We start from the raw sequence: 24,655 nt of genomic DNA, 5'->3' as shown, positions 1-24,655 counted from the left end.
GGTCAGCCTGCTCCTCAACAGCAGGGTCGCTACCTCCCACCGCCGCCCGCGGCATCTCCCCTCCCAGGGCAGCGGTCCCGAAGGGCTGCGAATCCTTCTGGGCACCCCTGGGGCGTGACAAAGAATGGCTCCATTCAAGAAAACCAGAGAAAAAATTTATTACTTTTCTTTATAAAATATCTCCAATAAGTTATATAGGCAAATATTTAAATTAAAATAAATTAACTCCGCTCTATGCCGGGACACGTGACTGTCCACAAAGTCAAACTAGGATTTGTGTTTCTTTGAAAAAATATGCCCTAGATCTCCAATGTAACATCTGAAAAAAATATCTATGCTTGGTGAGGAGGAAGGAGAAATCTCTGCGATGGACAGAAGGGGTTAAGGTGCGGTGCTGAAGCTGCCTGTCGCCAGTGGCATTTCCACATCCAGCTAAGTGCTAAGAGCATCTTCATCGTCGCTCCAGTCAGGAGGAGCGTCCGTCCCGAAGTACCGATCGCCAAAGTTCCCTGCGGGGGGAAAGAGAGAGACGCAGTCGAGGTGCAGCTCTGCAGGGAGCCCTGGGACCCGTCCTCCAGCCTGCCCTCGTCCCAGCAGGCAAGGAAACAAAAGCAAGTTTATCCGACAGCTTGAGCAGCTCTCAAACTCGTGTAGCAGCAAAACTGGAGCAGCCTGGAGGCTGTTTTAGCAGCCCGTGGCAGGGGTGTTTCCTGGCACAGCAGAGGTGAGGAGAGAAGAACAGAGTGAGCTTGTTTTGGATGAGCTTGTTTAAGGTGACAGCTTAGGGAATGAGGTGGGCACAGGTCTGCTCCAGCTGTCCCAGCCCAGCTTCTCCACCTGGGGCCGGAGGAGGCTCACGGCACGTGGAATGGCTCCTTCTGCCAACAAGGTTACAGCTGCCTGACAGCTCTCAGAGCGTGCATGTTGATCCCAACACCCACGTGGCAGCAGGACCCAGGAGAGGCAGTGGGTCCCCGGGTAAAATAAGGCCAGACCTAAGCTGCTGCTGACAACCAGGGCTTCACCTCTTCTGTTGAGTGGGCCAGAAGCACCGAAAATCCCCCTGCGGCAGGTCATTCCCACCCAGATACTCACCAATGCCGGGGATTATCCGGAAAAGGTCATTCACCTTCTTGTCCACAGCTGTGGTGATGATCTTCACCCGGGGGAAAGCATAGGCGACTGAGTGGACACCCATCTCCGCCATAAGCAGGGAGAGGAGGAAGATCTTGTCTTCAGGGACATCATGATCCTACAGGAAAGGCAGAGGGACAGCTCGGGGTAAGGGTATCTAAGGCATGTTATGGCCCATGCCTCCAGGGAGCGGCACTCGGAGCACTCGAGGGCCTTCCTGGAGCCACTTTCTCTCCTCCCCTCTCCGTGGCCATTGGGGTTACTGGGCACAGGACCAAGAAACCAGTTAAATCCAGGCTGTTACTACACCAGGAAGGGGTGACTTAGTCAGCGCCTGGTTACAGAGTCACCCCAGCTTGTGCTGTCTCCCATGACACCCTCCTTCACAAGGAGGAGACAGTTTCAGCGCAAGGCCCCTCAGCACGGCTGCGGCTGGGGTTTTGCACGTTATTTGGGAGCGAACCACCCGCCCTCTAACAGCGTGCCCGACATCCTCCGTACCAGCAGCACCCGCACGGCCATCATGGCTGCTGCGCCTGTGGAGACGGTGCAGTCCATCAGGATGACGTGGTCTTCGCTGATGTCCTTCGGCAGCCGCAGATAGTGGAGCTGGGCAGAGGGAAGGGGGATCAGCTTAGAGGCTGCGGGCTCAAGGCGAATGGAGCAACCTGAGCCCTTCTCTTAGAGGGGTGAAGGAGCTTTCATGCATCTCTGTCTCTGGGACCTCAGCTGCCGGCTTGGAGCCAAGCGCTGGCGCAAACACTTGGACAGCAAACCAGCCCCTGCGTGCACAAACATGCTGGCAAAGCCCACTTCAGAAGCTTTCAAAGCACTCGCTTTCTGAGCGCTCACCCCCTGCTAAGATCAACTCTCGGATCGCTGAAGAGCTCTCAGGAAATACCCGAGTCACCACCTGCATGCAGGCTAACGCCAGGAGATGCCCTCGGCAGCCCGGGACCTGGGGTCTTACCTCCGGCTCGCCCGTGTTGCAGTTGGTCTGGATGAGAATGGTCCCGATGCGGACGTCCTTGCACACCGCTCGCAGCGCTGGCTCCATGGTCTCGCCCGCTCGCAGGATAGACACCCCGGTGATCTGCAGCACACGGCGAGGGTGAACGGGAAGGCACGGTGCAGGAGGTGCCCACCACCCCCGTATGGCATTGGGCCTCGACAGCGGGGGACTCTAATGGGCAACCCCAAAGCACATCCCTTCAAGAGGGTTGGGCTGCTCCCGGTTCAGGCTGCGTCCCTCAGTGGGAGGGCAGCAGTGGCACAGTGGCATTGCTGATGGCACCCCTGGCCACCAACCTGCCGCCTGTCCTGATGACGCGGGGTATCATACTCGTGACAGCAGGCACCAAACCCAGGCCTGATGGAAGCCCCGAGAAGCCAGGGGCGTCCTTCCCCTGCATCCACCCGGCTTTCCACGTAGCCCCACGCGGCACGGTTGAATAGTAAGTACCTTTTGCTTCCACTTACTTGCTTCCCGCTGTATGTCCTCCCTTCGTAGTCCTGTCCCTGAGGGGTCTGGACTGTGCAACTCTACAAAACCCATGTGAGAAGCATTACCAGGGGCTCTGACGTGGCTCTCAGAGGAGCCCTGGTACCGGGGAGCCAGCCAGCTGCGGGCTGGTCTGGGCCCTTGGAAACCGAGGCTGGACAAAGAGTTGTCACCCAGGGTCACGCCGTTGCTCCACGGCCTAGGGGAGCCCTGCCCCTTTTTATTCTAGGAGGAAAGGGCTGATACAGGGGGAAGGTTGGAGGAGCAGCGCCAGGACTGTCCTGGCTCCCTGGCAGTAGGAATCCTCCTGGCTTAGGAAGCTCCTGGCTTAGGAATCGGAGAGGAAACACAGGGATGCTGCCCGTCCTCCCAGCTACAGCCCGGAACCCACCTGGAAAGGGAGCAAGGAGAGCGCGTGCTCAATCAGCAACCGCATCAGCCTCTTGGAGTAGAAAATGAACTCGTCCCTGCTGGTCTCCTTGTTTCTAGAGGGGAGGGAAAGGCAGTGTAAGCTGTGGACCAAAATGTGCCCCGGGAGATGCTGCCAGAGGTCAGAGGCTGCGTGGGGGAGGGCAGCCCCTCAATGCTCTCAGCGTTTTCTTTGCACGGGGTCCACCGGCTGAGCCTGGAATTGCGGTGGCCATTTTAAGGTAGAAGGCAGAAAAATTGTTGGCAAGACCACAGAGCACTCACAGCACAGCTCCTGTGCCCGGGGCCCACCACCATCTATCCCGTCCCACGTCCCCAGGTCACAAAGAGTGGGCACAAGCGGGATTCGGGAGTCCAAAGCAAGCCAAGCCCGCCCCAGCCGGCAGCCAAGCCCCATCCCAACCCAGGAGGCCGCGGTGGTGGGGTCTTTACCTGATGATGGTGTGCATGCCCCTCACCTGAGGGGTACTCTTCAGCACACTGAGGGTCTGAGGAAGGGGGTGGCACTGGTGGGCAGAGGCCAGGGCGGCCCTGAAAACCAAACACACGGTCAGAAGGTCTCCAGGCGAGGCTGCCCGAAGGCTGGTGCACAGCACACGGCCGGAGCCATCCTCCCAGATGTCATCTCACACTGCAAACGCACACCAAGGCCATCCAGCCGAGCGGCCAGCCCTGCCCGGTCCCCCGTGATGGCAAAGGGACCTGCTCCCATGAACGGGGCAGGCAGCGGGTGGTCGCTGGAGCCAGGGGGACCTTGCAGCCCCAGGACCTGCTCTCCCTGCTGGGCAGCTGACCCGTGGTTGGCCCATCTCAGTTTCCACTGGTTGGGAAGAAAGTGGAAAATAAAATCAAAACCTTCTCCTGCTTGGGAGTCTTATCTGGTGGTGGATCCTGAACTCACGGGGTGAGGAGGAGCTGTTGTGGTTGTCTCTGTCCTACAAGTGCCAGATGTCACCAGGAACGGGACAGGCAGCCAGGCCCACGGCGCTGGCACACAGCTCAATGCGGAGCCAGGCTGCAACGAGACCATTTCAGAGAGCGCCTGGCCCATTCAGGGACAGTCAGATCGACCAAATTGGGAACAGCTTCAAGACTTTAGGGCTGGACAGGACTGGCTTTGTGTGACTCATCTCCACATAACTAATAGGGTTGGGAGCTATTCTTGGATCAAGGGAACACCATTCATGGGGAAGCGCACAATGGAGTCCCATTAGTCACCTCTCTCTTTGAGAGCGGCAGGAATGAGATGAAGGTCACATCTATTTGGCTTCCACAAGGCTGGGCAGGATGGACAAGCGACTTTGTCTGGGAGGAGGGCTGGGGTCCGAAAGCCACACGTCAGATCACAAACGTGCCAGCGGCTGCATCCCGGTCAGAGAGATGTTGGGGAGGAGGAGAAGACAGCAAACAAACGAAAGCACCAGCTGATTAAGACTTCAAATCAAGCAGAAACCTGGATTAATTGCACACACACACAGAGGCACACAAGCGGAGAAGAAGACAGAGAAGATGACTGGGTAGGAATGGAGGAGGGCAGGGCTAGATGAGTTGAGGCCTCCATCTACATAGCCATCTCCTGGTCTTGGCTGACCAACACCAAACGAGACATTCCCAAGGCCGGTGGGTACTTAAGGGCTCCTTCTTGCTTTTGCCAGCTCCGGTCCTGCGCAGCAGCAAAGAGCCCCTACGCAGGGAACGCTCCCGAGAGCGCAGACAGCTCGCAGCCATGCGGCGTGCGTGGGATGGGTTGTGTTCCCATCGCGGGCTTGCCCGCTGCCGGCAGAGCCCGGCCGGGCTGTTCCCGCTGCCCGCAGACCCCACCGCCTGTTTGGGACAAGCAGCCCTCAAGGCCCCGGACCTGCCGTCAGTGACGTGAGCTCACTCTGTTAGTCACCGCAACTCGGGTTAGCTGCCTTCGGAGGTGCTCCCACGCCAGGGCTGTGCTGCTGGCAGCACCCAGCGGCTCTGCCCCCGCAGCCCCCCCCTCCTTCCTCCTGCCAGACCTGGCCCGGGGACAGATCCTGGGGACGCAGTCACCATCCAGCCCTGCCTAAACCCCTCCTGGCCCCAGGGATGCAGCCCCACATGGCGGGTGAGGACCTGAGCCCTGCCTTCGGCAGACACTGGTGCCTGCACAGGGGCTGCCTGCTTGCCTGCTTCTGGCAACGCAGAGCCCCACACCAACTCACGGCCCCAGCTGGGTTGGCTAAGGTGACAAACCGCTGTCCCCCAAACCAGAGGAGCTGTAGGGGTCGTAGCCCACAGGGCTGTCTCCCACCCACCGCGGCCCACCCGGGGGCACACGCCTGAGCTTGCCACGGGCACCTCTCCCCTCCGTCACTGCCAGGTCCACATGGCGGCATCCCGCCACGCCAGCAGGATGGGCAGCCCCTCTCCTGCCCTGGTCTCTGTGGTGCTGCAGGGGAGATGCGGTGTGACCCGGCTCCTGCTCCCCGCTGCAGACGCCGGCGAGCGCTCCTACCCCTGCGAGCAGCCCCGCGTGCCTGGGCACACCTCCCCTGCACCCCGAGCTGTCAACAGCTCCTGGGGAAACGGTGTCAGCGTTTTGTCACCGAGCTTTCCGCACCTTCCTGCCACACCCGCGCAGGGGCTGGTGCTCAGTGCGGGGCCGGAGAGGTCTGGATGCAACCCTGCTTGGGTCCCTGTCCCCGACAGCCCAGGGAAGCTGCTCAGTGCTGCGGGGGTCCCCACGGTGCTTTCCGGGGGGACAGCGGCAGGTCCCATTTTTGGGGTTAGGATAAAGATGGTCTCTCAAGTCCCCCCAGCCTGGTTTGCCCTGCACAGCCCCAGCAAAGCAGGACCCTGTGAGCTGTCTGCCCGGGTTAGTAACGCGGCTCACACTGCACAGCCCTCGCCCTCATTCCCCAGCGTTATTGTCACAACCAAAACACTGCCGTTAGCGTTTGTCTCCTCACATATCCCAGCGCAGCTTCCTCTGGTCACCAGGTGGGAGGGATGTTCAGGGGAGACAAGGCAGGAGACACGAGAGTTTAAGGGGAGAGGGACAAACACGACATGAAACAAAGGAAAAAGCACTGTCATTAGTCAAAGGGGGGGAAAAAAGCCCTAATTGATCTACGGCTCTTGGACCTGCCTGGTGCCCAGGCCATCGCCGTGCAGACCCCAGCGCTTCTCCCTTGGTGACCAAGTCATGTCACGGCTGCTCTCCACGGCACCAGCTCCACTCCTGCCTCCACAGGGGGAAAGCTCTGTCCGCTCTCACCGCCCCGGAGTCACGGCAGGGACACTGTCACATCTCTGTCCCACGCGGGACCACACTGCAATACCAGCTGCAGCTCTCGAAGCCCGGAGGGAAATTCCCAGCCCTCGCCCGGGGCTCTGCTGCAATCCCAGAGCGAGCGCAGGTGCTCAAGGCCAAGCTTGCAAAACCATCATCCAACCTGCCCTGCACCCACGCAAACTGCTTGTGGGCTCACAGGGGTGCCCACCTCCTGGCACGCAGGAGAGATGATCTGCTCAAGCCTCGGAGAGCCTGGAAAGCCAAAAGCACCGGGAACATGGGGAGAAACCCGTCTCTGACCTGAACAGCACTGCCCGCCGGGAAGACCTTCCTTCCCCCGAGTTCACCGGGACCTGTCCTGGGACCACCGACCCTTGGAGAGGGGTTGCAGGGTGAGGCAGAGAGAAGAGCTGGGCCTCTCCGGCAGCCGCCCTGCTACAGCCGCGTCGCCTGCGGTGAAACCCCTTGCCCAGCCCTGCCGGGAGGGATGGAGGGAGCAGGTCTCTGCCGCCACGACCCGCAGGCAGCCTGCCTGCGAGAGCAATGCTTCCTGTCCCTCCCCCTGCCAGGCAGGACCGCGACGGAAAATTCAGACGGTGCAGCCATGAGCACGTCAAGAAAACATCTCACTTTGGAAACTTATTCCCCCCCCCCCACCTAGAACAAAAGCTTTACAGGGGGAAAAAAAAGAAGAAGAAGAAAGAAAGAGAAAGAGAGAGAGAAAGGAGTGACCATCGCTCAGGAAGGCTTCAGGGAACATCCTCAGCTCTTTGTTGAGCATGCTATCAAGCAGGAAGCAGACAAGAGACATCCAGCTACAAAGGAGCTGATGCAGTCAAGGCATTTCAAACACGTACAGCGGCTGGCTTTCACGGCTGACATTTCAAACAAGGGCTATTAAACTGCGCCACAGGTTGATATTTAAAGACACAATTGGCAAAGGGCATGCCAAGCTGATCGAGAGCTTGGGGGTGGGGAATATTGATTGGCAAAGGGAATTCGGCTGAAAAGAGCATTGGCTCCGAGAGCTGGGCTGGTTGCTGAAATAGAAGGGACAGAAAACAGGGTCGGCTAAGAGCACTGCGCCTCGGCAGGCATGGGCTCGCCGGTCCGGCTCCTGCCGCTGGGCTCGAGGAGAAATACTCACCTGGGAGTGCCTGTACGCACTCACACCTCCAGCACATGCACGGTTAAACATGTGGGAAGCTGGACAAGAAAGACCCTGCCTGCAAGGATGCTAAGGTCTGACCTGCGCTCTGAGGGAACGCAGAGGAAGGGAACGATGCTCCTCAGCAGCCAGCGGTTACGGGAGGAAAACAAGGCTTGCAGGTCCAGGGAATGGCAGCAGTTTCTTTAAACTCCTCAGAATTCACCCATTCGATCAGCTGAGAGCTGGGGAGAGGCACTGCCTGCCCGTGCCAGCCACCCTCTGGGTCAGGAGAGGCAGTCCCGGGCCAGCCTGGAGCACAAGGACCAGAGAAGCGCCTCGGACTGGGGCCAGATCGAAGCATCCAGGTTTTATTCTACCAGCTACAAAGACCTCGCTGCGTCCCCACGGCCGCCAAAAGGCGGTGACATCAGAACAACAGCCGTGACATTTAGACGAAGCCATTCAAGACAGGAGGATGGGGAATTGTTTAAGATGAAAAGCCCCCTGTTTGCCGAGCACATCTCGCCTGACACACGTCTCCCCCTCCACCTCGCTCCTCTTGCGAGCGCAGAGCCGCAGAGGAGCTGAGGGGAAACCGCAGCAGCAGTAACAGCACCGGCACTCCAGGAGCGTAAACAGATTTTTTGCAGGCAATTTTTTCCAGACTTTCTGGCAAAGCCATAAATGGAAACCACGAGCCTTACACAGAACATAAAAATGTCTGTGGCTGTGGTTATCACGGAGTTATTTTTGGAGGTCAGAGTTACCTTTCCAAACCTGCTATCATTATACCTCCTTGACTTATTAAATACTTGATTTTTAAGGTGCACGAAAAGATCACCCTACTGAGTGCCACTTTGATTAACGAGGAGAATCCCTGGAGAGAAAGGAAATTTTATATGTGTATATATACCCACATACATATGGGCATACGTACGTATATACACGCACACCCCTCCGTCTACTCTCTAACGTTATTCCTGCAATTTTTTAAAGCGACAGACTTCTCTCCACGCTAAAGAGCACCTTCCCACCCGGACCTCCAGATACATTACGCTGTCTGTATGGAAATGTCAGGCCCCGTGGTGTTAAACAGGCAAACAGAAATAAAATAAAACATCCAGCTGCCTAGTCTAGGAAATGAACGGCTTCAGCAGAAATAAGTAAAGCAGAGCCTCTTCCTGTTCATCTGTATTTTAAAAGCTTTTTGTACGCTAAATGTAAATTTTAGGGTTACTTGAGTTAAGTGTCTCCATACAATGATGGGATCTAAATGGAAACCCATCTGCAGTAATGCATCCCCTCTGCTTCCCACAAAAATACCTGGAAACTTAGCTGGCTGCTTAATGGAAGCAAGAGAGCTAAAGTCCCATCTGGATCCACATGCTGAAGAGGTCAAGTAAATCAAGGTATACTTTATAGCATCCACCTGCAGATACTGAGAAATTAGAAATCCTGCTGGATTAGGGCATAAGTACTTTCTTGGGCCCCAGGCAGTTGCTGTGCAGTCTTTAGGCGCTGCAGGAAAGCGAGTACCTCTTCCCACGCCGAAGCTGCCTCGCTCCTCCCGGGTGCCATCAGGCTCACGGCCGAGAGCCTCTGTGACGGCGAGGGAGCCAGGGCTCCCACCATCCTTGAGCCGCTTTGTTTAATTCAATAATTGTTGTTTAATGATGTTTAATGATGTTTAATCATCAGGGATGGAGAGTGGCTCTGAACAACCGTTCGTCTTAGAGGATGAGAGAGAAATAAAAATAAAAGAGAATCCCAGGATGCAAAGCCTCCCTTCTTGCAGAGATCGGGGGTCCCCAGCTAACGAACCTGGCCCTGCCCCAGCTTCAGGGGTCTGCGCTCGAGCTGCTGGCACCCTCGCCGGACGAGTACATCCCTGGGGAACAGCCCCGTCCCTGCTGGTCCCAAAGCCAAGGACAAGGCGGCCTTTCGTCAGCTTCGAGCGTGACGAGGCCGTGCGTTATACGAGCTGTCGGTCTCGACTGCGGGTCGGGGTTAGGCCAAGCAGTGCCTGGCATTGGAAATGCCTCGGGCTGCACAGACAGGACAGAGTTAGGGGCTCTTACCTGACACTGAGTTCACGCTGCGGCAGCAACACAAAGACACAATGCAACCGGTATTAAGCATTGTCAACACCAGGGTCGTTTCACGATAAAAGAAAAGGAAAAATAGGAATATTTTCCTGCATTCACATGTAGCCTTTTCCCCTTCTTCCCCTCCCCAGGTGAATGAAAGCTCCCCCCAAGCCAACCCCTCGCCTGGCTGGCAGCAGTGCTCCGGGGACGAGCTGCCGTGTTTGCTCGCTGTAGCGTCCAGCCGTGAGCTTTCCTGGCCGGATCCCAGGGCCTGGGAGAAACAGCCATTTCCCCCCTCCTGGCCTGCACCCACGGCTGCGTGCCCTCCTCAGCCCGGTGCTAGGACGATGCCGGGGCTCTCATCCTCGCTCCTGTGACCTAGGGTTTAGAAACCAACTTCCCGACCTGCCAGAGCTTAGTGCTGTGAATCCGGGCAGTCAGAAAGCCCCGACCGCCGCCTGCAGCCCTGCGGAGAGCGGGGTGCTCCGGGAGGGGGAACTTTGCATCACGCCTTTCCATCAGAGCAGTCCCTCCTGAGCAGGCGCGGGAGGCACGATGCTGTCTTGTGCCAGCTCACATCCAGGGGCCGAGCGGCTCCTGGGAGCTCAGGAAGGCCTGCGGGAATCGAGCCCTTTACTTTCAAGTGCACCCGTCTGCAGGTCACGCTCCTTCCACCTCCCAGGACATCGCTCTGAGCATCTCCACAACTTAAAAATCAAAGCTACGACCGTGGGGCGGGAGGAGGCTGTGCTGCTCAGGGAACAGCAACGCACAACGGCGTCATCTGATCGAAGGGTCCCAGGCTTAAACCACTGGTCAGGACTGGCCCAGGACACACAGAAGAAGACTTGTTAAACCCGGTGATGGGGAAGGAGATGGGAGGATTTGCCTGGATCTGGGCTCAGGCTGGGCGTCAAACATGACAAGACTTCGGGTTTGGAAACCCGTGGGCTGCACCCAACATCGAAGTGGAAAAGTGGGCTCTTGACTGGAAAGACCGTGCAGCAGTGTCTGCAAGGGGGTGAAGAGGAGAAGCCAGAGCCAGAGAGCTGAGGGATTGCAGGGTTTGGGGCCATGCTGGCCTCGGGAGGGCTGCAGGCAGTGAGGGCACATCACTCGGATCACTGGAGGATGGCTGGTTTGTCCCCCATGACTTCCTCTCCCAGGGAGGGAAGGAAGCTGCTGCTGGACCACAGCTTGCAGAGGAGCCTTGCGCTACCCAGAGCGCCGGGACAAGGCAGTCTCCTTGACCGAAACGGAGGGAGCAGGGCTGGGAGGAGTTCATGGGGACAGCCCCGCGGCTCACACGCCCGGAGCACGGAGGGCAGCCGGGCCGTTCCCACCTTGGCACCCGGAGTGCCGCTTCCTGCAATGCCACTGCTGCGCAGGCAAGGTCGACCCCCCCATTAACAGCCGGGAGACCAGGCAGCTCTTACCTCTTCCAGCTGGCTGTGGACGTGCTGAACGATCAGGTCGATAGCCACGGTGTTTCCGCTCCCTGGAGCGAACAAAAAGCAAAAGAGAGACAGCCTGGTCAGGACCACAGTGCTAGCAGTGCCTGAAACGCGTTTCTTCCCCAAGCTCCCTGCTATGTTAAAAAATACACCGTACCCCAAACATCCCTTCCCTAGCGAAGCACCATCCAGCAGGAGATGTTCCTGCTCTTACTAAATTCTTATTTAGTAATCTATTATTGAATGTCTAGAAGTCACCTCTAGGTTTTAAATGGCCAAGCGGCAGGAGCTGGTAGGGCAGGAGACTGTTTGAGGGAAAAGCGCAGATTTTCCCCTAGGAATCTGCTTTCGGCCAGTGTTTGGAGACACTCAGCTGGAGGGACCTTTGCTGTGGCACGGGACAGCCACTCTTCTGTCCTCGCCAGCCGGAGGGCGGTGGGACTGGCCAGCAGAGCTGAGGGCAGAGAGATGGGGTCTCTCGGGTCCTGCTCAGGACTGAGCCTCGGGGCAGCTTGGGGCAGCCCTGGGCAGGTACCTCGGGGCACAACGATGTCGGCCAGCCGCATGGTGGGCTGGATGTACTGGTCGAAGGCGGGCTTGACAAACTTATTGTACTGCTTGATGACACCCTCGATGTCACGGCCACGCTCGCTGATGTCCCTGCGCAGGCGACGCACCAAGCGGATGTCCGAGTCCGTGTCCACAAATATCTTCAGATCGAGGAGCTGAAATGAGATGGGGGGGGGGGACACAAAGCCCACCAGGTCAGGTGTGTAACTCGAACTGACCTTCTCCACCAGCCACAACCAGAAGGGCTGAGCCCTGTGCACAGCACAACACCAGTTTAACAGAGCTTGGCTCAGCTCTGCTCCGGCCTGGAGGGACATTTGCCTCTGCAGCCTCTGAACTTGAAGCTGGCTGGCAGCGCGGATGCTGCAGCGAGTCCCTTGCTGCCACCCGCCCCTTAATCTCACGCCCCCCAAGACCTGTCCTGCTCCAAACCCTGTCTCCGCTTCTAAGCAGCCCCAGCACTTCGGCTGGATGTTACTGAAGAGCGAGGAGGAGACAAGAAGTTAATGCCCATGACACAGACCCGCAGGCTTAACCCAGGAGCTCCTCCTGAGGGGAGCCAAGCACAGCAGGTCAGCTCACCACACTGCCCTTCATCGCAAGAGGCGAGAGCAGGGATGCTCAGAGGGAAGTCCTGGGGGATTTACCCAGCTGTCCACTGGAGGTCATCGTTGCTCCAGGAAAGTGCAACCCAAACGCTCCCTTAGCAGGGAAGGAAACTTTCTAGACCGAGCTTGGCTGAGTTTGTGCATGGCTCACTCCCCCCTATAGCACTTCCCATGCATCCAGATAATTCCCAAGCAAGCCTGCAGTGCTGGATGAGTCCGCGCTAGGGACACCAGGCTCTGCGCAGTAGAACTACAGCAGACTTTGCTTCTGGCTGTGCAAGCTGAGGCACGCAGCACGAGGTGGGCTATTCCTAGTCCTATTTATGCACCACCACTGGCCAGGGACCAGGTCACCACTCGGCTCCCAGTTCCTGGGAATGAATGGCTGAGATCAAGGTCTCTGCTGAAACGCTTGACCTCTGCCAGGGGCTCTTCCCCTGCCGCCGCAAGAGTCGAGGCCTATTTCTCCCGCGCAGTGAAGTGCCGCAGCAGCCGGTGTAACCTGGAAGAGAAGGGCATCTCCCTGCTGCTGAACCTCAGGAGAAAGCATGCTCCCACCATCTCCCCCCAGCTGGCTATGGGGTGGAGGGCTGGTTTGTAGGGGTGATGCTGACGCACTGTGGGTCCCATCCAGCGGCGACAGAAGCCCCAGGGCACCTGGGGCTCTCTTTGTGCTGTGATAGAAGGCTGCAGAAGAGGGGGCTGCAGCACTTGCGCCTGTCAGGCTTCCCCAGAACCCACTCTAAACCCCTCCTCACCTTCAGGAGCTCCTTGTCCGCGAATGCCATGATGCCTTCGAAGATAATCACGTTGGCGCCATATAGGGTTTTCTGTGGAGTCGAAACGGATGTGGTTAGGCACAGAACGTGTTCAGAGATGCCCCAGCCTGGGGAATCTCTCTGGGTTGTTAGTGACTGTGTTGAGGGACATTGAGGGGCTGGAGCGTGCCCAAAGAAGGGCAACGGAGCTGGGGAAGGGTCTGGAGCAGAAGTCTTATGAGGAGCGGATGAAGGACCTGGGATTGTTCAGCCTGGAGAGAAGGAGGCTGAGGGGAGACCTCATCGCTCTCTACAACTGCCTGAAAGGAGGCTGTAGAGAGGTGGGGTCGGTCTCTTCTCCCAGGTAACAAGTGACAGGACAAGAGGAAATGGCCTCAAGTTGCACCAGGGGAGGTTTAGACTGGATATTAGGAAATTTTTCTTCACCGAGAGGGTTATCAAGCATTGGACCAGGCTGCCCAGGGCAGTGGTGGAGTCGCCATCCCTGGAGATATTTAAAAGCCGTTTGGATGAGGTGCTCAGGGACATGGTGTAGTGGTGGGCTTGTTGGTGTTAGGTTTACGGTTGGACTCGATGATCTTAAAGGTCTTTTCCAACCTATACGATTCTGTGATTCTGTGATTCTGTGACTGTGACAGCTCACCCGAAAAATGCGCTCGGAGCCAGCCACAGAGCAGAGGGAGACTGCGCGAGTCTGACTGCAAAAGGCAGGGGCTGGAGGGGTCCAGTCGTCACCCCCCTCTCCTGCCTTGGCAGTCCCCCCACCTTGTCCCACCCCCCTCAAGTGTCCCGTACCCATTCCTTCTTCCGGCTGTGGGTGGTGAAGTCGTAGATGGGGATCTTCACGCTCTTGCCTTGCTTCAGCTTCTTCAGGGTGGCGATGATGAGGTCAAAGTCGAAGGCATCGGGGTGGTCAAAGTTGAAGTCATTGCTGGCTGCCTGCTCCTGCTGCTGCTTGGTCAACACCTGCCCGCGGAGAAGAGGTTAGTGCACGTGGCCGTCCCCACCGGCAGCCTTCCCTCCCCACCACCGTGCCCAGCAACCTCTTGCCCTGCCCCAGGAACCATCTGAAGGGGAAACCATGAGGCTGTCACTAAATCCACGTTGCGTTTCCCCATCAAGGGGTTATGCCAAGGTCCACGGCAGCCCGAGGAGCCTGGCCAGGATGACACGCAGCCTCACCTTGTAGAAGGAGTCCATGGACAGCAGAACCACCCAAGGGACATCAAGAGCCTCAATGATCATGGTGGCCACCGTGGTCTTCCCAGAGGCGCTGCCTCCTCCCAGGCCTGCCGGGGAAAAGGGGATGAAGCCACCAACCCCACAGTCTGCCTTTCCAACCACAGGCCAGAACCCAGCTCCCGCACTAAGGAGCACTTGCGCTAGAGCTAGAGCCTGGCTCTTGCACTAAGCTGGAGGAACCTCCAAAGGGGGAGACCGATAGGCCCTACAAGAGAGAGATTATCCTTGAAAATGTCAGATGGCACGTACTGTAACTGCCAGCAGCGCGTGCAGCAAAAGCTGGGAAACCCTTCATCAGATGGTTGTGTAACAAGGGGAGAGCTGGCATGAGAACCGGCCTAGACTAAATGGGAACTCATGACAACGCAGGCAACAAGAGCTGAGGGAACAACAAGAGCTGAGGGAACAACAAGAGTTGAGGGAACAACAAGAGTTGAGGGAACGACAAGCAAAGATTGTGGTCTGCCCGGTGCCTGCTATAATCCACGCCCCATCTGCAAGCTCTCAGCTTCTGCCCAACCCTACGGCTGACCCAGGCGATGCTGGACTAACCATGGGGCTCTCCTTGCTCCTGTCCGGGCTGACAGATCACAGCCTGGAGTCTGGAGCCAACCTCAAGTTCCCAAGGAGGTTGTGGGGCAGAAATGCCCCCAAGATCTCCTGGAGAGCCACCGGGCAGGCAGCACCGACGCTGCCCCGGCTAGCCTGCACCAGCTGAAGCGCAGAGGTGGGACAGAGCCCGGACACGTGCTGCCTCTACCTACCTATCACGAAGGCTTCTTTGGACTGCGTCCCGTGTTCATTGTACCATGGTGGCCGGCCAGCTGTGTAGATGGTCCTCTTGCTGGTCCGCAGCAGGGGTGGCTCAGACTTGCACTGGCTAGTGGTTCGCTTTCGGGGTGGCTTGGTGGAGCCCACCGCAGGGTACAGCCGGTCTAAGGATTCGGCACTGCTGTTGCTGGGGGCGGGGAGAGGAAGGAGCTCGGTTACGGGTGGTGGGGAAGGGCCCGCGTTCCCCGTGTGCGGGAGCGGGGTCTCTGGGGGATCCCGCGCTGTACGGGTGAGGGATGCAACGGAGGAGGGGGAGATGCAACCACAGCCCTGCTGCAGTACTACCAGCACCTGAGCCTCTGCAACCCCAGGCCATGGCCAACATCAAGAAATTCTCACACGGGACAACATTTTAAGCTGGAAAAGGTGCAGCACAAGCATCACTCCTACAGCCTTACTGCTTGGGGAACGCCTACGTTAAATAAACACTCCAGCGAGCTCTCAAAAGCGCTGAGGAGTGTTATTACAGAGGGCAGTAACCTGTCCCGACGTGTCGAGGGACCTTTCTGGAGGATGGAAGCCAAACACACGGGCTACAGCTCAACCGTCCTCGTCCCCCCATGCGCAATCCCTTTCCTCTCCCCACTTTGAGCGCTCCGCTCCCACCCAAACCTCTAGTTCTCCCACCCTTGAGGCCTGAAACCCCTGGGGACAAGCCTGCAAGCTGGCCAGAGCCGGGCAGCGGGGCTGCCAAGCCGTTCGCATCTGTTTTGCCGTGCGGGCTGAGCGAGCACCGAGCGCGGCCGGAGCCCTGGAGCTGCTAAAATGCCTCTCCTCTCCCCTCCTGCCATGGCCCCAGGGAGGGAGAGGAAAAAAACACCCTCCGGAGCCCTTTTGAGCTTGGCAGCGGGAGAGCAGTGGCTGGGAGGTGATAAGTGGCCTCTGGCCAGGAGATAAGCTGCAGCCGCGCTGCCTGGCCAGCACGGGGATGGGGAGGATTATTTATACCAGCTCCCGCTCCTCCCCGCTCGCAGTTTCGCTGCCTCGGGAGAGACGTCTTCTCCCTGTGAGAAGGTGCAAAGGGCTCTCCCCGCTCACGCTTGCTCCTCTCCCCAGCCGTGACCGGGCTGGAAATGAAACCTCTGCAAGGTCAGAGAGCCCCGGGCACCGAACGCTCCAAACCCAGCACTGTTCGGTACAGCCCAGCCGAGCCGGCGGGGCTTTGCTGCCTCTCTGTTATTTTTTGCTCTTGAAAGGGCTTAAACTGCAGGGCTTTACAGATTTTGGGTTGATTTTAAGCTGTTTTGGTATGAAGATTAATTCCCTTCCCTCCCCCAGCCCTTTTTAGAACAATTTTAGATAAAGATCAAAATTTGAGACCAGCCATCTGCGTGTAAAGCCACCCGGCAAACCCCCCGAGCACGGCCCGAGCCCCGCGGCACGCCGTCCCCACCTCCCGCCCCGGCACATCCCTGCGGAGCGGGCAAGGAGACGGCTATTTGCCTGGCTTTGCTGAACCCCTCCTAGCAAAAGGCAAGCTGCAGCTCCCGCCCCGGCGCCCGGACATCTCACACCGATGCCGAACCTACAAGCGTGCACCTACAGAATCTCCCCGTGAGAGCCTCAAGCCACCAACGCCCCGTCCCATGCACGAGCCCGTCGGCACACCCGGCCAGCACCGAGCACCGCCAGCCTCCGGCTCGCCCAGGAGCCACAAACACCCCAAGGATTGCTTTTAAAAAGCGACGTCAGGAGGTGAGACCCGCCAGGAAAGATGGCTCCTTCCACCAGAAAGGCAGGAGAAGCAAACCCAGACGGGGTATTTCGGTCTCCTCTCCCACCAGTGATGCTGCAGCAGTAATTAGCCACCGCACGCTATTCCCAGAGCAGGGCTGACATCAGCTGACGATGCTGGTGCATAAACAAAGTCATTTTGGCTTGATAAAAGCAAGAGATGACAAAGACACAGTTGTTTACCAGAAAATAAACCGATTCCTTTCATCTGCGTCCCAGCCCCTCTCCCGGGACTGCGGTTACTCGAGAGCCGTGCCGCTGGCACTGCCGCCGAGGGCTGCTCAGCTGGTTTTCCTCCGGGGATACGTGCCCGTCTCCACGCAACAGGCGAGCGTTTCAGGATGCTCTGCTCTTTGGTGAAACGCAGCGCCGAGCTCTCCTGCACCAACCTCAGCCCGCAGATGAGACCGCGACCTGTGCGCCGCGAGGCGGACCGAGGCCACGATTCCCAAAACGACTCCGAATTGGGCAAAACTCTGGTTTTTGGAGCTGGAGCAGAGCCTGAGCGAGAGGCTGACCGCTGCAAAGTCTGCTACCAGCATCTTCGATTAATACCGACATAACCCAGCTCCTGGCGGGGATGAGGAGGTTCGGACGCCGACAGCTCCGGCTGTGCTCACGGCTGACACCCCGCTTTCCCAGCCCTCCGCTCCCTGCGGCACCCGCCGAACACCAAGGGGGCTGGCACGGGGGGGACCCACCCGGCGTCTCCGCACCGGGGCATCGCCGCAGGACGTAGGGACGGGACGGCGCGGGGACGGCCCTCGGCGAGAAGCGGAGCCGTCCTCCCCCCGCACGCCCAGGGCTGCTCTTGGATGCAGCGTTTTAATCCTGTTCCAAGAGTTGGCCTGCTTTGCCTCCTCTCATCCAAATATTCTTGGACTTTCACCTGCAATGCTGTATCTATAGATATCTATAGATACAGAATTCTCTGTCTGCATCTATATAAGAGGTAGATATTCTGCACCTCTTAAATCAACCTTTCCCGTGGTTTATCTCAGATAAGCACGGCCGTGGGGAGGGCTGTGGGACTGTCCTGGAGCTCTGCAGAGGTCACGCATTTTCTCCTAATGTTACACTTCAAGTTTTGTAGATGTTTTCCGCGGCTGCCCTTGCCAGGGAAGGACTCTCCTCCCCTCCCAAGGAACGGCTGATCCCAGCCATCTCACAGCTCTCTCGCTCGGCCGTTTCTTCCTATCGCTTTTTTGCAGCGACAAAGCCCGTGCAATGTCCCTACCCGCAAGGGAAAGCCCCCGGAGGAAGGGGACTCTATTTACAGCTGAGCTTAGTGCCATCGCCCTAACCAAAGGACAGCCCTTGTCCCACGCAGACCCTCCCCAGCCTTCCCGAGCACAGCGTACCCCTTGCGTTTCCGTGACTCGATGCCACAACGAGGCAAATATGAAGGGAATCGTCACCCTGGGCTTGGTGACCCCCCTCCTGCGAAGCCTTCCTGGAGGACTCGGCTGCCACCAGCTCTCCGCAGACTGTCCCCAGCTGTTGGGGACGCTTTGCCTTCCCTGTAGCCGGTGCATCCTCGCTGGAGCCTGCCTGGGCCCCTTTGCCAGGAGGGAGCCCGACCGCTCTGCCTTCCCTGTGGGGATGCCCGACGGTGGGGTCTGCTCCCCAAAAGGGCTCTCCAGCCCCACAGACACACTGGCACAAACGGAGGAAGCGTTTTGCTCCTGCTTATCCCAAGCACGGATTTACTGGGGTGAGGGAGGCACCCCTCTCCCTTCCCCACCGCCGCTCTCAGCCCCGTCCCCAAGGTCCCCTGCGTCCCGCTGCCCTCCGAGACCCCCGACCACCCCAGACCCGTGCCGGGCTGCGAGAGGAAACACAGCAGCTCCCAACAGCCCCCGCAGCCAGCAAGGAAAAATGGTGAAGCCCCAAACCTGGAACCAGCAAGCGAACAGGAGAGCACGTCCTCAGCCCCGTGCCCCGTTAACAACACGCCGACCCAGCGCCCAGCCCTCCAAATCCCCCCGCCAAGTCCTCCGCACCCTGCCCCGCGGCCCCGGGCCGGCTTCATCCCGCGTCCCGTGGGAAGCTGATCTTCCCCCCCGCCGCTGCCCGCGCTTTCGCAGCCCTCGGCTGGGGGACCGGGCCCGGGGCCGCCGAGGGTTCGCTCCAGCAAGCAAGGACTGGTAGCAAACAGGTGAGAAAAAGCAAAAACCCACCCGAAACCGAAGCGAAGGAGGCACTCACCCCCCGTCCGGCCCGAGGGCCCAGCAGCCTGATATGCGGACGCTGGAGAAAGCCGGGGGACTGCTCATCTCCACCCCGCTGCGGAGCGGGAGGCGATGCCGGGCAGAGGGTGCTCACCCCCCGTCCCTTCGGCTCCTGTCCCCCAACCTCCCGGCGCTACCGTGGCGAGAGGGCGGCTGTGCCAGCGAGCCCCGGTGCAAGGAGCCATGCACGGGAGCGTCCGTCCCCCCCCGGCACGGGGACCGCGGGCTCCCCAGGGGCCGGGGCAACCTGGATCCCCCCCAGCAGATCTGGGGGGGCTCGGGACGGGAAGATGGAGGAAGGAGAGGAGAGCGCTGCTGGGGGAGTGTCTTCTGCTGGGAGCTGTGGAGCGGTCAGCACGCGTAAGAGGATAGCTTAACCTAGAGATTATGTTCATTACCTGATATTAATAGCACTGGCTTGATTAAAGAAAAAGCGGGGGGGGGGGTCGGGGGGGCGAAGTGACACCTCCCCTCACCGCCCCCCCGCACAGGCAATAAACGCTGGCCCCCCCGCGCCGCCGTTCCCTGGGACCGGGGCTCCTTCAGCTGCCTCGGACGCCGGGGGCTCGCCGGGGCAGCGGGGAGGGCAGCTCTGCCGCCCGCCCGGTAAGTGCGTGGCCGTGAGCGCCGGCGAGCTCCCGGCACCGGCGGGGAGAAGGCTGCAGGGGGGCAGGAGGGGACGGCCCCGGGGCCGGGATGGAGGGGGTACCCAGCCAGCGCCCCGCTCGCGGCCGATGGAGCCGGCTGGGGCTCAGGGCCGCGGTGCCGCTGGCCGTGCCGGGGTTTTTGGCGCGGGACTCGTCCTCCTCCCTTAGGTCCCAGCGGCGGGAGGCCCCGGCTGCGAGCCCCCCCGGGTGCCCAGGTCCCTGGGGCAGAGCTGCCCCTCGCCATCCCCTCGGCCTGCAGTAAACAAGTGGGTGAAACTCAACACCCCGGGGCTGCGGGCGGCTAAGAATAACGTCCCGCTGGCTGCTCGGGCCCTGCAATCTGCTCTCTCAGCCGTCCCCCTGCCAGCTGCCCGCTCCCCCCCGGCCATTTCGGCTCCTCTCCCAGCGCCAGCCTCGCCGGGGAGGGCAGGGAGCCCGGGCACCCGGCGCCCAGCAGCCCTTGGGGGAAGGCGGGCAGCGGCCGAAGGGCAGGACGCCCAGCAAGGGGTGGGAGACGGCCGGGCACGGCGGCAGGAGGGGTCCCGGCCGGCCCTGGAGCAGGGGGACTGGGGCAGAGCGGCACCCACCACGCAGCCCTTGGCTGCCGAGAAAGGGGGAGGTAGCGGAGGTGACACCAAAACGGCCGGGCGGGCTCTGCCAGGGACGCGGCTCGTCACGACGAGGTCCTGCAGTCACCAAATGAGTCCCCAGCCCTCCCCGGCACGGCGAGGCGAGAGCTCGGCTTCACCTCCGAGGGGGTACGCTTGGCATCAAGCCGGGCTGAACATCTGGAGATGGGGCCAGAGACGGGGAGAAGACCCCTTCCTCCTCCTCCCCGAAGCACCGGGGCTATTCCGGAGGCGGGGGACAGGCGCTGCGTGCCGGCGTCCTCAGCAAACCCCTGCTGAGCATGGGGGGCACCGGCCACGGCCGCACCGGCCCCCTCCTGCTCCTGTCCGGCAACGGGACCCGCAGAAGCGAGGATCACCCCGAAAGACGTCTCAGTGACTACAACGCTGCTGGAGACCTGGGACGAGGCTCTGGCCCCCGAACAGGGGCTGCGGGAGGAGCAGGACGGGGACGGGCGGGTTTCGGAGGTAAGCTGTCCCCAGCTCGAGCCACCGCTGCTGCCCCAACAACGCCAGCGAAGCGAGCGATGATCCAAGGAACCTTTTCCATCCCGTGATTTCGGCACGGACTCCCCTTTCTCTGTAAAAGCCCTTCCAGAAGTTTAAAAATAAAATCCTCTTCCACAGCGATTTCTATTCTTTCTCGGTAAAGAAGCAAAAAAAAGGACAAGGAACTTGGCGGTGGGGAGCCCTCGCCCTCGCCAAGGTGACATTGTTCCCTGTCGCACGCTCCCCGGTGCCTTTTTTCCTGCTTTTGTTTAAAATATCCAAGCGACGGGGCCAGCTCTCCCGGCAGCTCACCCGACATCCCAGCCGGGCTCCCAGGTGGGACGGGAATCACCCGCACCGGCCCTGAACCCCGGCAGCGACCGAGCCTTCCTCCCGGCACACGCTCCTCCGCAAATCGCCTCCGCTTCCCAATTCCCTTCCCGGCTTCTGAGCTCTTGCACAGGCCGAAATTCCTGGGGTTTGGATTTTTTTTTCCTTCTAGATGATTTTTAAGCGTGAATCCCTCCTCTGTAATCGCGGCCTCCGGGAGCTGGGCTTAAAACTGGGAGAACTAGCGGACCCTGCGAAGGCTGGGGTCCCCTTTTCCTTCCAGGGACGGAAAGCCGCTCGGCAGATTTTTCCTTGGGATTTAAGGACGGGAGCCGAATTGCACGTGGCTCTCCCTGGCTCGCTTGCTGTAACCCCAGCATCGTCACCGCATCCGTGTAAAGGCTCAGGACACACCAAACCCGCCTGGCCCCGCGGCAGAGGGTCCCTCTCCCAGCTCCCACCCCTGCCAGCAGCACCCATGGGTGCGCGGAGGCCAAACCTGCTTCCCTCCATCTTTGAGCGTGGTCTTTGCCGGGCCAGACCCGCGCGTGCCAGCCCTCAGCCGGGCCTTTCGTGTCCTACGGCACCTTTAACTTGAGCCGAAAGCGGTTGCACTGCAACGGCCTGGTGCAAAACCCTGGGGCCATGTGGGGCGGCCCCGCACCAGGACCCCCCCGTCCAGGGACCAGGGTGAGACGGGGCCGGATCCCACCGCCCTGTGAGCAAGCCAGGCCGGAGGATGAGTTTTGTGCAGGGAGCGCAGAAGGAAAAGCTTCAGGAAGCCGTAAGCGTCGGGATGGAGGAACCCACCCGAGGGATGGAGGGACCTGCCCAAGGGATGGAAGAACCCACCCAAGGGATGGAGGAACACGTCCATGGGATGGAGGGACCCACCCATGGGATGGAGGGACCTGCCCAAGGGATGGAGGGACACGTCCATGGGATGGAGGAACATGCCCATGGGATGGAGGGACCCGCCCAAGGGATGGAGGGACCCGCCCAAGGGATGGAGGAACATGCCCATGGGATGGAGGAACACGCCCAAGGGATGGAGGAACATGACCATGGGATGGAGGAACCTGCCCATGGGATGGAGGAACCTGCCCATGGGATGGAGGGACCCACCCAAGGGATGGAGGGACCCGCCCAAGGGATGGAGGGACCTGCCCATGGGATGGGGGGACCCGCCTGCCACCCCACTGCCAGTGACTCCAGGGGTGCCGAGACGCTGCCTGGCAGCCCCACCGTGCCGTGCCCGCGCCGTGCCATCCCACAAACTGATCGAACATCGCGCCCGCTTTTCCCCAGCCTCGCGCCGAGCCCTGCCGCCGCCCTGCCCGGCCAGAGCCGCCCCGGCGCAGGAGGGAGCACCCGGGGCAGCTGAGCCCACGCGCGCTCTCCTCCGGCTCTGCGAAGGATCCGATTCCTAACGACAAAAGGACGAACATTTCCCTCTTCAAACCCAATTACCTCGCTGCTATTTATACGGAGCGAGGGCTGCCGCAACCGCGTGGTCAGCCTCGCCGGTGCCTCGCTCCGCGGTGGAAGGGGCTCGGTTACACAACCCGGTTACTCATCTCCCGCCTGGCCGGCGTTACTCGGCGCGGCTCCTTCCTCCCCTGCTCATCCTCAGCCTCCCCGCTACCCGCCGCTGACTCACAGGAAGGGCGAAGGCAACGCCGTCACCGGCAGCTGCCGGCTCCGTATTTAACCGCCGAAACGCACGGGCTGCTTTGGCACCGACTCAGGCGGAGCCGGGGTCGGTCGGTGCCGTGGGGACGCCCGGGTGCCGGCACCCTACAACCAGGGATGCTCGGATCCTTAGAACCAGGTTTGGCGCATCGGCGGCGCTCCGGTGATGCTCCGGAACCAATTCCGGGGTATTCGGTGTTTGGGTGCGGTCACGTTTCTCCGCACCCGAGGATTGCGGGGAAAAAGGGAGTGGAAAAAGAGAGAGAAAACCTGAAGGGGGGAGGGGGGGGGGGTAAAAAAAAAAAAAAATTCAATCCCCTTGCGGGTTTTTTCGGTGGCGAACTTGTAGGTCGCCCCGCTCCGCTGACGCCTCGTGCTCGCCGGAGCCGACGCATGTGCCGGCGCGCTTGCCAGCGGTTCAGCCGCGGTGAAATTAAGGTAAAAAGGAGGAAAAAGGAGAAACCGTTAAAAAAGTGGAAAGAAAAATAAGCCCAGTTGGGAAAAATATTGGGTAAATGGGGGGGGGGGGGGGGAGGAAGAAGCGATGGGCTCGGGGAGGCCCCACTCGCGGAAGTGGGGACGGGACCGGCAGCGCAACGCCCCGGAGCCGCCGGTTCCCGGCGGCTCCGGGGCGTTGCGCTGCCGGTCCCGTCCCGCGTGGGGTTGGAGCGGGGAAGGATGCGGGTCCTTACCTGTCGTGCGGTTCCACCGGAGCTCCCTCGGCCACCGGGGCCGCGGCCATGGCAGGAGCGGGCGGGGACGCGAGTGGGGGCGGTGCTGCCGCGGGGCTCTCCGGGACTTGTAGTGCGGGCGTGGGGGAGGGAGGGCGGGGGGTGCGGGGGGGGTGGGCAGCGTGGGAGGGGGGGGGAAAGGGGTGATGTGGGGAGAGGGGGGTGGGGGGAGGCGGGGGTTGGGCGGGGGGGGGTGGGGTGGGGGGCGGGGGGGTGATTGTGGGTGCTGTGGGGTGCAGGTGGGTGATTGTGGGCACGGGGGGGTGGGGTGGGGTGCAGGTGGGTGATTGTGGGCACGGGGGGGGGGGTGGGGGGCGGGGGGTGATTGTGGGTGCTGTGGGGTGCAGGTGGGTGATTGTGGGCACGGGGGGGGTGGGGTGGGGGGCCGGGGGGTGATTGTGGGTGCTGTGGGGTGCAGGTGCGTGATTGTGGGCACGGGGGGGGTGGGTGGGTGATTGTGGGTGCTGTGGGGTGCAGGTGCGTGATTGTGGGCACGGGGGGGAGTGGGGTGGGGGGCCGGGGGGTGATTGTGGGTGCTGTGGGGTGCAGGTGGGTGATTGTGGGCACGGGGGGGGTGGGTGGGTGATTGTGGGTGCTGTGGGGTGCAGGTGGGTGATTGTGGGCACGGGGGGGTGGGGTGGGGGGCGGGGGGGTGATTGTGGGTGCTGTGGGGTGCAGGTGGGTGATTGTGGGCACGGGGGGTGGGGTGGGGGGCGGGGGGGTGATTGTGGGCACGGGGGGGGTGCTGTGGGCATGGTTGGGTGCTGTGGGATGTAGGTGGGTGCTGTCGGTTGCTGATGGGTGCTGTGGGGTGTAGATGGGTGCTGTGGGTGCTGTGGGCACGGGAGGGTGCCGTGGGGTGCAGGTGGGTGCTGTAGGCACGAGTGGGTGCTGTGGGGTGCAGGTGGCTTCTGTGGGCACGGGAGGGTGCTGTGGGGTGCATGTGGGTGCTGTCAGCATGGATGGGTGCTGTGGGGTGCAGGTGGCTGCTGTGGGGTACAGATGGGTGCTGTGGGGTGCAGATGGGTGCTTTGGGTATGGCTGGGTGCTGTGGGCATGGGGGGGTCCTGTGGGGCAGAGATGGGTGCTGTGGGCACGGGTGGGTGCTGTGGGGTGCATGTGGGT

General features: G+C 60.5%; 1 protein-coding gene across 4 annotated transcripts; it reads right to left on the bottom strand.

The window, feature by feature from the left end:
* Positions 1–185: 185 nt before the first annotated feature.
* UCKL1 (uridine-cytidine kinase 1 like 1) lies at positions 186–23,603 on the bottom strand. Of its 4 annotated transcripts, none has more exons than XM_075517070.1 (15): positions 23,492–23,603; positions 14,981–15,174; positions 14,157–14,263; positions 13,770–13,940; positions 12,954–13,025; positions 11,553–11,742; positions 11,000–11,061; positions 6,001–6,020; positions 3,497–3,595; positions 3,027–3,120; positions 2,614–2,676; positions 2,105–2,227; positions 1,636–1,743; positions 1,096–1,252; positions 186–509 (listed from the first exon to the last, which is right to left on the bottom strand). In XM_075517070.1, the coding sequence occupies exons 1-15, from the start codon at positions 23,539–23,541 to the stop codon at positions 433–435; spliced, it is 1,587 nt and encodes a 528-aa protein (XP_075373185.1). In that variant the 5' UTR covers positions 23,542–23,603; the 3' UTR covers positions 186–432. The 4 variants fall into 4 exon arrangements, with proteins under 4 accessions (XP_075373185.1, XP_075373186.1, XP_075373184.1 ...); XM_075517071.1 differs by lacking the exon at positions 23,492–23,603 and adding an exon at positions 22,578–22,913; XM_075517069.1 differs by lacking the exons at positions 6,001–6,020; positions 23,492–23,603 and adding exons at positions 9,555–9,571; positions 18,990–19,085.
* Between the last annotated feature and the right edge of the window lie 1,052 nt (positions 23,604–24,655).

The sequence above is a fragment of the Mycteria americana genome, chromosome 14 (genome assembly GCF_035582795.1).
Source record: "Mycteria americana isolate JAX WOST 10 ecotype Jacksonville Zoo and Gardens chromosome 14, USCA_MyAme_1.0, whole genome shotgun sequence".
Taxonomy (NCBI): Eukaryota; Metazoa; Chordata; class Aves; order Ciconiiformes; family Ciconiidae; genus Mycteria; species Mycteria americana.
The sequence above is the reverse complement of the archived record's forward strand: the minus strand, read 5'-3'. Positions and strand labels throughout refer to the sequence as shown.

Excerpts from the sequence above, each read along its gene's own strand:
- UCKL1 (XM_075517068.1), bottom strand. The coding sequence starts at position 19,057 with ATGAGCAGTCCCCCGGCTTTCTCCAGCGTCCGCATATCAGGCTGCTGG. Across the intron at positions 3,121-3,496 it reads GGCATGCACACCATCATCAG|AAACAAGGAGACCAGCAGGG; the intron begins GTAAAGACCCCA and ends CCTCCCCTCTAG. Across the intron at positions 1,253-1,635 it reads TGGCCGTGCGGGTGCTGCTG|GATCATGATGTCCCTGAAGA; the intron begins GTACGGAGGATG and ends CCTTTCCTGTAG.